Source organism: Hemitrygon akajei, chromosome 22 (genome assembly GCF_048418815.1).
Source record: "Hemitrygon akajei chromosome 22, sHemAka1.3, whole genome shotgun sequence".
Classification (NCBI taxonomy): domain Eukaryota; kingdom Metazoa; phylum Chordata; class Chondrichthyes; order Myliobatiformes; family Dasyatidae; genus Hemitrygon; species Hemitrygon akajei.
The window spans coordinates 5,699,700-5,713,517 of record NC_133145.1 but is presented as its reverse complement, the minus strand read 5'-3'; the positions used below and the strand labels follow the sequence as shown (position 1 = coordinate 5,713,517).

The following is a 13,818-nucleotide window of genomic DNA, read 5'->3' as shown; positions in this document are numbered from 1 at the left end:
AGTCAGTTGAGTGGGGGTGAAGGATTGGGTTGAGTGGGGGTGCAGGGGTGAAGGAATCAGTTGAGTGGGGGTGAAGGAGTCGGTTGAGTGGGGGCGTGGGGGTGAAGGAATCGGTTGAGTGGGGATGCGGGGGTGAAGGGGTTGGTTGAGTGGGGGTGAAGGATTGGGTTGAGTGGTGGTGTGGGGTGAAGGGGTGGTTTGTGTGGGGTTGGAGTTGGTTGAGTGGGGCTGTGGGGGTGAAGGAGTCGGTTGAGTGGGGGTGAAGGATTGGGTTGAGTGGGGGTGCAGGGGTGAAGGAATCGGTTGAGTGGGGGTGAAGGAGTCGGTTGAGTGGGGGCATGGGGGTGAAGGAGTCGGTTGAGTGGGGGTGAAGTGTTGGGTTGAGTGGGGGCGTGGGTGTGAAGGAGTCGGTTGAGTTGGGGTGAAGTGTTGGGTTGAGTGGGGGTGAAGGATTGGGTTGAGTGGGGTTGTGGAGGTGAAGTAGTCGGTTGAGTGGGGGTGACGGAATCGGTTGAGAGGGGGTGTTTTGGTGAAGGAGTCAGTTAAATGGGGGTGTGGGGGTAAAGGACCGGGTTGAATGGAGTTGTTGACGTAGTGTGGTGGGGGGTGTATGTGTGATGTAGCCTGAATGTAGTTTAGTGATGTGGTGGCGTTGGGACTATCGATGTACAAGTGTGGATGTAGCCTGTGTGATGTGGTGCGGTGGAGTGTAATGATTTGGGTGGGTCGGCCTCGGGGCGGAGGGTGGTAGGCGGTCACTCCACCCTCCGAGCCTCCCGAGGCTGAGCCCCGCCCAGCAGCGAGGCGGGCGCTGGACCCGGCGCGGAACGTAAGCAGGACGCGGGCTGCGGGCTGCGGGCGTGAGGCGGCCGCTCGCCGTGATGTCGCCTCGGACCTTGGCCGTGGTCGTTCTGTCCGTCGCGCTCGGGCTGTTCTTTGTCTTCATGGGGACTGTCAAACTGACGCCGCGCCTCAGCAGGGATGCGTTCAGTGAGATGGTAAGTGAGGGAGGGGGTGCGCCGGCATCATCGAGCTCCGAGATTGGGGCCGCGGGCATCGGCCTCTAGATTTGGGGCCGCGGGAACCAGTGATTGGGGCTGCTGACACTGGGCTCGGGTACCGAGGCCGTCACCGGGCCGCGGGCTCAGGGCGATCTGCTGGTCTCCGGCCTGCGAGCTGTTTATGTGGGAGCCGGGGTTAGAGAACGCATCAGAAAGCCTCACACGCTCATTACTGCGGCGGCTTCGGAGAAGTGCACACTCGGATACCGCCTTGCAAACGTGCAGTTTGTACCCCAGCACATCGCACACACTCATGCAGGAGCACCGCTCGCTCAGTTTCAGCACCGCAGTCGGTGGACAGTGCACTCGGCAGCCTGGGGGCGGCTCCTAACATCCGGCTCACTCTCAAACACACCTGAACCCCGGGGAACTGTGTGAGATACTCAAGAAAAGGCAATCACAAATGCGTTGGGGCTTTGGTAAGAGTCACAGAGTTTAGGAAATCTGCTAGTTTGGCACCACCTAAGTCAATACTGAGAATTATTGAAGTTCTGTATTTTTTCCTCTTTTTCTTTTGAAGGGGTCTGGGGGTAAGTTTTTTTTCCACAGAGAGGAATTGATATTTGGAACGCTGCCAGAGGAGGTAGTGGAATCAAATTATTTATTATGTATGAGGCATTTATAGGCTCAACAGAGATGAGAAGGGATATCTTTCGCCATGGGTAGTGAATGGGTGGAAGTCATTGCCACAGACAGCTGTGCAGGCCGATAGGCTCTTGATTAGAAAGGGCATCAAAGATTACAGGGAGAAGGCAGGAGAATGGGTTTGACAGGAATAACAAATCAGCCATGATCGAATGGCAGAGCAGACTTGATGGGCCAAATGGCCTAATTCTACTCTATGTCTTATTGTCTTTATTCAAGCACGTGCATTACACAATAGGGAAGGCAGAGAAGGAAATTGCCTAATGCAGACAAATAGGATTAGTATAGGTGGGCAAAACAGTCAGCTGGGCTCAGAGGCCAGTTTCTGTGCTCAACTCCATGCCACCAAACGACTTGAGCGTTGCCACATTCATCCAAGCAACAGAGATGACTCTGTCATGTTTCTAACTTGTACCTTGATGGATAGACCATGGGAATGAGTCACCAGGAGGGTTTGGGAAGGTCCCCTGATCTGATAGCCACAGAAATTAAGTTTCTAAATCTGAGGATGGGGATGTAGGGTCAAGGAGATGTAGATATCAGTATCGGTTTGGTCTTGGTTTGGCATTTTGCTCACGTGTGAGGTACAGTGAAAAGAATGTCTCTTATACTGTTCACACAGATCATTGTGATGGAACAAGTAAAACAATAAAATTGCAGAATAAAGTCTTGCAGCTACAGGAAAGAGCAGTGTGGTACACAATAAGGTACGAGGTTGCAACCAGGTAGATTATGAGGTTAAGAATCCATCTTATTGTACGAAGGAACCATTCAATCATCTTACTGCAGTGGGGTAGAAGCTGTCCTTGATCCTGGTGGTTTGTGCTTTCAGGCATCGTGAAGAGAGAATGTCTTGGAGATGGTTGTTGCCTCTATTTCACTGGGCGCATGTCAGTTCCTGTGTCAATATTGCACAGGTCCTAGGAACACCACTTTGTCTGAGAGTGACGAGTCATGGAATTGCCAGCACGCATCCCACCTGGTGATGAAGGTTGAGGCGAAGCAGCAATGCGAGGAAGGCAGGCAGTTTTGTCCTGACACTGAGATTTCCCCTCAGAAACCAGTCTTTTTCCTTTGGTGTTTGCAGATCTCAGTTTCACCCGAGGCAGCCTGGGGTCAGGGCAACTGGCTGTACTCCCACCACCCTCTGCTGTGCCAGGGACTGACAGCAAACAATGCCTTGCCACCTTGTTGCCTGCTAGGGACCTCGTGCAACCCACAGCCTCCCCCACCCTCCGGGTCAGTGGCCGAGGGAGAAGCTGTAATGAGGGCTGGTTCAGAAGGCACCAATCACCCCTACCCCCAAGCTGATATGTGGGGCTTTTGACCACACTCTGGTACAGTGAGTAAGAACTTTGCTGGAGAGTGGCACCACCTTTCTGTGTGTCAACAGACTGCACGGCTCTGTTGAGTGTGACTTAAACTGCTGTCTCCACCTTTCTTTGAACAACTCTCCTCAATCCAGAGCTTAGTAATAAATTCAAAGGTGGTCGCTATAAATATAATACTAACTTGGCCCCTTTAGCACTATCATTCCTTTTCTTTTATCGATTTATCTAATCTACCTATTGAGATGTAGCGCAGAATACGCTCTTCCAATCCGCTATCATGATGTTCCATTCTCCCGCAACGCCACAGTCGGCATGGAATCAGCCTGTCCACAGGGCCTCACCCCGAAGGTACACATCTTCCAGGCTGCACCCTTGGGATATCAAAAAATGGCCGGTTGGTGAGCTGCAGGAGTGGGGACCATCACCATAAAGAACCACAGTTTGAGAGCAGCTGTAGATCATGGACTCCAACAGAGCCCCATCAGAGAAGAAACTAAAGCTGTTTGGTAGATTAGCTCAAAGAGGCCACCCTCTGGCGACGCCTTAGCTCCGCATCCTACTGTGGCCAATCACTTTGCTACATCCAGTCTATCATTTGATTCTGATGGGATGTGAAATGAATAGAATTGGCTGACAACCTACTTCTGTGTTGGTGGGATCTCAGGCAGAAGGTCACTTGACACTTCTGGCTGAAGATGGGGATTATTCTCAAGGTTTGGGACTAACACAGCTTCAAGGTGAAGTGAAAAAAAGGAGATATCTAAAGGAGAGGTGCTAACCATAGAACCATAGAACATTACAGCACAGAAACAGGCCTTTTGGCCCTTCTTGGCTGTGCTGAACCATTTTTCTGCCTAGTCCCACCAACCTGCACCTGGGCCATATCCCTCCATACACCTCTCATCCATGTACCTGTCTAAGTTTTTCTTAAATGTTGAAAGTGAGCCCACACTTACCACTTTACCTGGCAGCTCATTCCACACTCCCACCACTCTCTGTGAAGAAGCGCCCCCTAATGTTCCCTTTAAACTTTTCCCCCTTCACCCTTAACCCATGTCCTCTGGTTTTTTTCTCCCCTAGCCTCAGTGGAAAAAGCCTGCTTGCATTCACTCTATCTATACCCGTCATAATTTTATATATCTCTATCAAATCTCCCCTCATTCTTCTACACTCCAGGGAATAAAGTCCTAACCTATTCAACCTTTCTCTGTAACTCAGTTTCTCAAATCCTGGCAACATCCTTGTAAACCTTCTCTGCACTCTTTCAACATTATTAATATCCTTCCTGTAATTTGGTGACCAAAACTGCACACAATACTCCAAATTCTGCCTCACCAATGCCCTATACAACCTCACCATAACATTCCAACTCTTATACTCAATACTTTGATTTATAAAGGCCAATGTACCAAAAGCTCTCCTTACTACCCTATCTACCTGTGACACCACTTTTAGGGAATTTTGTATCTGTATTCCCAGATCCCTCTGTTCTATTGCACTCCTCAGTGCCCTACCATTTACCTTGTATGTTCTACCTTGGTTTGACCTTCCAAGTGCAATACCTCACACTTGTCTGTATTAAACTCCATCTGCCATTTTCAGCCCATTTTTCCAGCTGGTCCAAATCCCTCTGCAAGCTTTGAAAACCTTCCTCACTGTCCACTACACCTCCAATCTTTGTATCATCATCAAATTTGCTAATCCAATTTACCACATTATCATACAGATCATTGATATAGATGACAAATAACAATGGACCCAGCAGTGATCCCTGTGGCACACCACTAGTCACTCCTCCACTCAGAGTAGAATCCTCCACTACCACTCTCTGACTTCTCCCATTGAGCCAATGTCTAATCCAATTTACTACCTCACCATGTATACCTAGCAACTGAATCTTCCTAACTAACCTCCCATGCGGGACCTTGTCAAAGGCCTTACTGAAGTCCATGTATACAACATCCACTGTCTTCCCTTCATCCACTTTCCTGGTAACTTCCTCGAAAAACTCTAATAGATTGGTTAAACATGACTTACCATGCACAAAGCCATACTGACGTTTTCTAATAAGTCCCTGTCTATCCAAATACTTGTAGATCCTATCTCTTAGTACTCCTTCCAATAATTTATCTCTTAGTACTCCTTCCAATAATTTATCTCTTAGTACTCCTTCCAATAATTTACCTACTACCAGCGTCAAACTTACCGGCCTATAATTTCCATGATTATAGTTATCAAAGCTCATTCCAAAGTATTGAGTATAAATCAAAGTATTGAGTTAGAACTTAATTCTAACATGTCAAAGCTGTAGAATTAGTTGCAAGCTGAACAGCAGAAGCAGCATGTCTAGGAAATCCCACAACTCCAGGATCAGACCAGAACTCTGTAGTCCTGCTGCTTCTGGTTATGAATGATGACTGACCATGAACAGGTAAAGGAGATACTAAGGACAGGCCCAGTGTGTGAGGGAGAGCGAGCTGATCCTGGTTGAAATCAAATGAAGTCCACCAGTTTCTTTATTTGCAGGCATCCGGTTGAAGTGAGAAGAGGAAAAGAATGAGAACAGAAAGGGTGAGAGGGAGGGAGGAAGAGAGAATAAGTGTAGAAGAGTGGTAAAATAAGAAGGAAGATGCTGTGCAGTCTGCATACAGTCAAAGTGCAGAGATGTGTTCTCCATTGAGATCGTGGCTCAGACTTAGTTGTTTTTTAATCAAAGAACAGCCAGAGTCGAGGCCTCTGCTCCACACTGGAAAGGCCAGTGATGTGGATGGATGACAAAAAATACCCCAGGTCATCTGGACCCAGGTTGGATGTCCATGCGAACAGGAAGCACGAGGGCCAGTGAGTCGGTGAGCCTGGAGTTCGGGGTTGTGTCGTCGACCAGTCCGTGGGTTGACACCATAGATCAATGCCTGGAGGCTGAAGCCCAGAGGCCAGTTCTGGAGTTGGTGGACTGTCCATGTATGTGGGAGGTGTGAAGGAGGAAAGGGGCTTTTTTTGGCTGTTATTTCTTTGCTTATTATGTTCTGCTTTGTTGTGTTGGTGTTGATCTGCCAAGCATCGTTTGCAAGCTATATTGGCACCGAAGGTTTGCTCGGGCTGCATGGAGAGGTTTAAACTAGATTTGCAAGGGGATGGGAACCAGTGTGACAGAACAGATAGAGGAAAGGTTGTGGAGACAGATGTTTAGACCTCAGACAAAGTCAGGAATCAAAAGGTTGAGTATGGTGTGACTAGTGTCCTGAATAGACTAATATCTATTTCAATGCAAAAAATAATGTAGGAAAGGCAGATAAGCTCAAAACATGGATTAACAGATGAAATTATGATATTGTAGCTATTAGTGATACTTAGTTACAGGAGGGACAGAACTGGAAACTCAATCTTGTTTTAGATGCAACAGAGCGGAAGGGATTAAAAGTGAAGGGTTACTAACCAGGGAAAATGTCATGGCAGTTTTCAGTCAGGACATACTCGAGAACTTGTCTAGTGAGGGTTTATGGATGTAACTGAAGAATAAGAAAGGTATGACCACATTCATGGGCCATATTATAGTCCACCCAACAGTCGGCATGATTTAGAGGACAAATTTGTAAGAGAGATTGCAGACTGTTGCAAGAAACATGAGGTTATTATAGGTGATTTTAACTTTCTACATCTCGATTGGAACTCCCATACTGTAAAAGGGCAGGATGGGGTAGAGTTTGTCAAATGTGTACAGGAAAGTTTCCTTAATCAGTTCTAAGAAGTCCCATCAAGAGAGTGTGCAATAATCTACTATTCTGTAGTGTATCTTAAAAAATAAATAAAGTAAATATGGAAAAATGATATGTTTGATCACAGGTTGAGATTCTAAATTGGAGAAAGGCCAATTTTGATGGTGTCAGAAAGGATCTGGCAAGTGTGGCTGTTTTCTGGCAAATGTCTACTTGGTATACAAGGTGTTCCCTCGAAAGGCCGAATGGTCTACTTCTGCACCTATTGTCTTTGGAAGGAAAGTGTAGAAACAGCCAGGGCCCTCGCAGAGACATTCATATCATCCTTAGTGACAGGTGAGGTACTAGAGGATTGGTGGATAACCAGTATTGTTCTGCTGTTTAAGAAAAGCCCTAAAAATAAACCAGGATAAACTATAGGCCAGTGAGCCTGACATCAATAGTGGGAAGGTTATTGGAAGCTATTCTAAGGGACCAGATATATGGATATTTGGATAGATTTGGACCTATTAGGGATAGCCAATCCTATAGGATTTTTCAAGGAAGTTACCAGGAAGATTGATGAAGGCAAGACAGTGGATGTTGTCCACATGGACAAGGTCCCACATGGGAGGTTGGTCAAGGTAAGTTCAGTCGATTGGCATTCAAGATGAGGAGGTAAATTGGATTTGACATTGGCTTTCTGTGGGAGAAGCCAGAGAGCAGTAGTAGATGGTTACCTCTCTGGCTGGAAGCCTGTGACTAGTGGAATGCAGCAGGGATTGGTGCTGGGACGTTGTTGTTTGTCATCTGTATCAATAATCTGAATGATAATGTGGTTAAGTGGATCGGTAAATTTGTGAATGATACCAAGATTGGGGGTGTAGTGGACAGTGAGGAAGACTGTCAAAACTTACAGCGAGATCAAAGCTTACACATTGAATGGTAGACATCTGAAGAGACAAGTCATCAAAGTTTCAAAGCTAAATATTGCAAACAGAGAATAGGTAAATGGAATCCTTGTCTTTGAATCTAGAGAACAAAAGGGTTAAACTTACGTAGAAAGCTCAGTCCTGTGAATGGTCTGCAGAAGGGTGCACAGTGTAGATTTACTAGAATGATGCCGGGACTCTGGGTTAAATTACAAGATGAGATCACGTTAAGTAAGGCTTTGTTTCCTGGAACTTAGAAGAATAATTTGAGCCATGTTTCAGGATGCTAAGGGAAAGCAAATCAATTGAAACCAAACTGCTCCTTCTCTCTAGAGAATTTAGGTGGGGTGGGGTGGGGGGGTTGTTACATTAATAGCCAGAGCCAGGCTGCATATGGAAGTGGGGTTTTGGGCACATTTCTATATGCAGAACTTGGTGTTAATTCTGAAGTGTGTAAGAATCGGAATTAATGCCTGTAGTTAAAATTTTAAATGTGTGATTGATTAACTCCTGATAAGGATTCTAATGAAATAATGGGTTTTCATGCTCCTGTTGCAGAGTTAGGATTCAAGAAATTCTGAAGCTGGAGTCGCGTACAGACCAGGTTGAATAAGGATAGCTAATTAAAGATACTAACTTTTAATTCCAGGTTATATGTATTAATTCCTCAGCTGTTGAGATAGGATTTGAACTCATGTCCCTAGATTATTAGTCCAAGTCTCTATAGACCACAGGACCATAAGAAATAGGATCAGAATTAGGCCATTTGGCCCATTGAGTGCTCAATCATGGCAGGTCCTTGTTTCCCTCCTCAGCTCCACTCCCTGGCCTTCTCCCCATGACTTTTGAAGCCATGTCCAATCAAGAACCTATCAATCTCTGCCTTAAATACATCCAATGATCTGGCCTCCACAGCTTCCTGTGGTAACAAATTTCACAAATTCACCACCCTCTGGCTAAAGAAATTTCTCCACATCTCTGTTTTAAATGGACACCCCTCTATCCTGATGCTGTGCCCTCTTGTCCTCGACTCTCCCACCATGGGAAACATCCTTTCCACTTCTACTCTGTCTAGGCCTTTCAGCATTTGAAAGGTTTCAATGAGATCCCCCCTCATCCTTCTGAATTCCAGACCCAGAGATATCAAGCTTTCCTCATATGATAACCCTTTCATTCCTGGAATCACCTCTGAACCCTCTCCAATGGCAGCACATCTGTTCTTAGATGAGAAGCCCAAAACTGTTCCCAATACTCAAGGTTAGGTCTCACCAGTGCCTTATAAAACCTCAGCATCAATCCTTGAAATGAATGCTAACATGGCATTTGCCTTTTTCACCACCTGCGAGTTAACCTTTAGGGTGTTCTGCACAAGGACTCCCAAGTCCCTTTGCATCTCAGATTTTTGTATTTTCTCCCCATTTAGAAAATAATCTGCACATTTATTTCTACTACAAAAGTGCATGACCATGCATTTTCCAACATTGTATTTCATTTGCCACTTTCTTGCCCATTCTCCTAATCTGTCTAAGTCCTTCTGCATTCCTCAACACTACCTGCCCCTCCACCAATCTTCATATCATCTGCCAACTTGGAACAAAGACATCTATTCGATCATCTAAATCATTGATATACAGCATAAAAAGAAGCTGTCCCAACACTGACCCCTGCGGAACACCACTTGTCACTGGCAGCCAACCAGATTCTTAAAAGATCCTTTCTTTCCCACTTGCTGCCTCCTACCAATCAGCCAATGCTCTAACTGTGTCAGTAACTTTCCTGTAATACCATGGGCTCATGTGTGGCACCTTGACAAAGGCCTCCTGAAAGTCCAAATATACAACATCCACTGCATCCCCTTTATCTATCCTACTTGTAATCTCCTCAAAGAATTCCAACAGGTTTGTCAGGCAAGATCTTCCTTAAGGAAACCATGTTGACTTTGTCCTATCTTGTCCTGTGTCACCAAGTACTCCATAACCTCCAATTGACTCCAGCATCTTCCCAACCACTGAGGTCAGGCTAACTGGTCTATAATTTCCTCTCGGCTGCCTTCTTAAAGAGTGGAGTGACATTTGCAATTTTTCAGTCCTCTGGCACCAGGCCAGAATCCAATAATTTTTGGAATATCATTACTAATGCCTCCACAATCTCTACCGTTACCTCTTTCAGAACCCTATGGTGCAGTTCATCTGGTCACTTTGGCCAGCTCCTCTCTCGTACCACTGTAATTTCCTTCACTCCTCTGAAATACTGCTATGTCAGACTTTACTCTCTCCCTATCAAATTTCATGTGGAACTCAATCATATTGTGATCAATACCTCCTAAAGGATCTTTTACCTTAAGCTCCCTAATCACTTTCATTCCATAACACTCAATCCAGTATAGTTGATCCCCTAGTAGGCTCAACGACAAGCTTGTTCTAAAAAGCCACCTGTAGGCATTTGACAAACTCACTCTCTTGAGATCCATTACAAACCTGATTTTCCAACTGACCTGCATGTTAAAATCTCCCAGGACTATCATAACATTGCCCTTTTGACACACCTTTTCTATTTCCTGTTGTAATCTGTTTTCCACCTCCTAGCCACTGTTGGGAGGCCTGTATATAACTGCCATCAGAGTCCTTTTACCCTTGCAGTTTCTTAACTCAGCCCACAAGGATTCAACATCTTCTGATCCTATGTCACATCTTTCTACTGATTTGATGACCTTCTTCACCAGCAGAGCCACACCACCCCCTCTGCTGACCTTCCTCTCCCTCTGATACAATGTGTAACCTTGGATAATATTCAGCTCCCAACTACAGCCATCCTTCAGCCACAATTCAGTGATGGCCACAACATCGTACCTGGCAATCTGTAAAAGTGCAACAAGATCATCCACCTTATTTCTTATACTCCATGCATTGAGATATAACACTTTGAGTACTGTATTTGCTATCCTTTTTGATTCTGCATCCCTGATGCACTAATATTCAACCTGCTGGCTGCAATTTTGTCCCATCATCTGCCTGTCCTTCCTGACAGTCTAACTGCAAGCTATCTTTGTTTTTTAACCTTCTGTCCTTTTCTGAGTCCCCTCACTCCGGTTCCCATCCCCTGCCAAATTAGTTTAAACCTTCCCCAACAGCTCTAACAAACCTGCCCGCGAGAATATTGGACCCCTTGGGTAACGTAGTCACTGTATTTCCATTTCCTTATTGGCCACAGTATCACCTTTCCTAAATAAGGAAGCTCAAATGCAAAATTAAGTTTTTTAGAATGACAGGGTGAAACTAAAATGAGGGAAAAAAGAGTGTCTGTGGTAGATGTTGGATGAGGGAGAAGAACAGCTCCAGTCCCAGAGTACTGAATTCTTAACTTTAACTATAGTCTAATGGAAATGTTTGCTGGGATGTGGGTAAGTGCAAACAACGGGACTAAGTATTAAACAACTCTGGATGCATCTTTGAACAACTAATGGCTTCAGTTTTAAATCATTTTGATTGCAGAAAAGAGCATACAAGGAATATGCCAAGGCCCTTCCTGTGTTAAAGAAGATGGGTATCTCCTCGATCCTGCTGCGGAAACTCATCGGGACGCTGGAGGTGACGTGTGGCATTGTCATAACCCTGGTCCCTGGGAGACCCAAGGACGTGGCCAACTTCATCCTGCTGCTGGTTGTTCTAGCTGTGCTCTTCTTCCACCAGCTGGTGGGTGACCCGCTCAGACGTTATGCCCATGCCCTTGTCTTTGGGATCCTGCTCACCTGCCGACTGCTGATCATCAGACAAGCCGATGACAGAGACAAGGAGGTGGTAGCGGGAGCGGCGGTGAAAGAAGCCGATGGGAAGGACGACCCTGAGCAAGAGAAAGGGAAGCTGAAAACCACCTAAAGCAGCTTTCGGAGGATTGGGACTGGGAGCCCTCACCAGCCAGCTGTCATCCCGAGCACACAGAACCTGTTCCCCACTTCAGTCGAGCCTTGCTCAAAGTGACTGAGCATCTGTTGACAGAGAATCTGAGCACTGGCAGGAGTACCTCCCCATGACTGACAGCCAATCCTGATCACACATCAGAGCAGAAACCAGCACCATTGTCATTCTACCAGTGTTCCGCAGCGATTATAAACTCCAAGTTCAGCTCAGCGAGAGGAAGAACTCTGTGCTGAGTGAATAGATTTGAGAAATTTCACCTTTAAACAAGTCCACACCATGTCCTGTGTCTCTCACACATTAGAGTCAAATGGGTTCCCATTCCCACAACCGTGACCATCTCAATAGGCAGCTCCTCCCAACATTTAAGCTGGAAAGCTTCCACACTGAAGCCATTGCAGGAAATTGGAAAGTTCCAAAACAGACAAACACTGAGAGGATGATAGAGAAATCAACAGCATTGTGGGTAGTGGTACCGAGGGATCCACCTCCTGGCTAGCAGGCATGTACAGGGTTGGTCACCAGGCTAGTGATCGTCTTTTCTCCTCTTCCTTCCACTCCCTCATTATCTTTGTCCCGTTGCCCCCTTCCCCTCTCCCACCTTAACCTTTACCACCCTCCCTAACCCCCTTCCTCCCTCTACCACCCCTTTTCCCCTCTCCTACCCAACCACTTCCCCTGATTGACACTACCGTCTTCCCCCACACAGCTCCTTTTCCCTCTCCCATTCCACCCTTCCTCTCTCCAGTACCTTCTCCAATTACCTTTCCTATTGTTCCTGGTATGGGTCTCCAACATCTCTTTCTCCCACACACCAGAATTACGTGTAATTCCCACAGCACCACCTCCTTCATTCCTGAACCCATTTGAGGAGGGCAGACTTGTGGCCATCAGTACAGGCTCTGTGCTCCTCCACAACCACTGGCACTGATCATTAAATGTAGGTTAGTTACAGGATAAGATGGCAAGGACTGTATCCGAGGTTCCTGGAGAAATGTCCTCACTGGGTGAGCTAAGCAGGCCAAGACCTCTTTACCTGATGTGCGGCGTGATAGTTCTGTTGTCAAGCTCTGCTGTTGACTTCGATGCATGTCTTAGTCGCATTTCCGCTTTTTTTGTTAATTGCATCTCAGTTGTAACCACGGTTTCTGAAAATAAACCTCAATTACACTTTCAAGAGCAGGCCCTCTCTTGTCTTTTTATTGTTCTGTTGTAAGAATTCCACTGAAAAGCCCCATGTAGCTCACTGTAGGTTAATGTCTGGATGTGAAAACCTTTGTGTTTGTTCTGAAAATTGTATCCACTACTATAGTTCAACAGTTGCGATACAAATCAGTCATTTCCAGAACAAGTTACCCATCCCTTGTTGCCAGGAAATTGCTTTAATTTATCACTCAATAGAGGCTGCACATTCTCAAATGCTTAGAGCAGCTAGGAAGGACCATGCTTAGAGGAGTTGATGGAGTGTTTTAAAGAGGACGCTAATGATGTGGTGCAATGCCTTTTCATTGTATTTGTCAGCTTCCAGAAACATCTGAAGAAGTCCCTCCTCAGAGATTTAAGTAAATTTGCTTTTGCAATCTAAGATGAATTCTTGACCTAAATGTGAATTAGGTTAAACAGCAATAGACAGGGTAGGGTATGTACTTTAATTGATAAGATCCAACTAGTGCGATCAAACATTCATAAATATCCGAGAGTCATTGCTATACATTTATCTCAGTGATACTAAGGTAGATAATGTCAGCAGTTTGGTTTAAGATAATAAATTACTGATAAATCACTGGCAAATGGAAGTCAATATGAGCCAATGTGTGGCCACCCAAATAGAACATTAACCGATTGTTGAGAGAAATGACAATTACACAGAGTCTGGAGCCTGTGCTGCCATTCCATAAAGTGTGTCTCCTTAAATGCAAAGACTTCTTTTCTCCTATTTTTGCTACCAACGAGGAAAATTTCACATTTACTTACAATATGTTCCTTCTACTCTCTTCGGTAATTTAACTAACCTGTCATTGTCTCCCCTAACACAAGAGAATGGGGGAAATAGTAGGCTCCTCAAACCCTCCAGCATGCCCCACCATTCAATATGATTATGAATTGACTTTATTTCTTACAGCCTTCACATACATGAGGGGTAAAAATCTTTATATTACGTCTCCGTCGAAATGTGCCATGTGCAATCATAGTAATTTATAATAAATAGAACAGTCAATGTAGCATAGAAATACACTCAG

The 13,818-nt window shown here is 45.5% G+C and overlaps 1 protein-coding gene across 1 annotated transcript; it reads left to right on the top strand.

Moving 5' to 3' along the window:
* The first annotated feature begins 697 nt into the window (after window positions 1-697).
* tmem35 (transmembrane protein 35) lies at window positions 698-12,755 on the top strand. The gene is made up of 2 exons (XM_073026547.1): window positions 698-998; window positions 11,156-12,755. The coding sequence occupies exons 1-2, from the start codon at window positions 882-884 to the stop codon at window positions 11,537-11,539; spliced, it is 501 nt and encodes a 166-aa protein (XP_072882648.1). The 5' UTR covers window positions 698-881; the 3' UTR covers window positions 11,540-12,755.
* Window positions 12,756-13,818: the final 1,063 nt, after the last annotated feature.

Coding starts and splice junctions, on each gene's coding strand:
- tmem35 (XM_073026547.1), top strand. CDS start 882: ATGTCGCCTCGGACCTTGGCCGTGGTCGTTCTGTCCGTCGCGCTCGGG. Junction 999..11,155: donor GGGATGCGTTCAGTGAGATG/GTAAGTGAGGGA, acceptor TTTTGATTGCAG/AAAAGAGCATACAAGGAATA.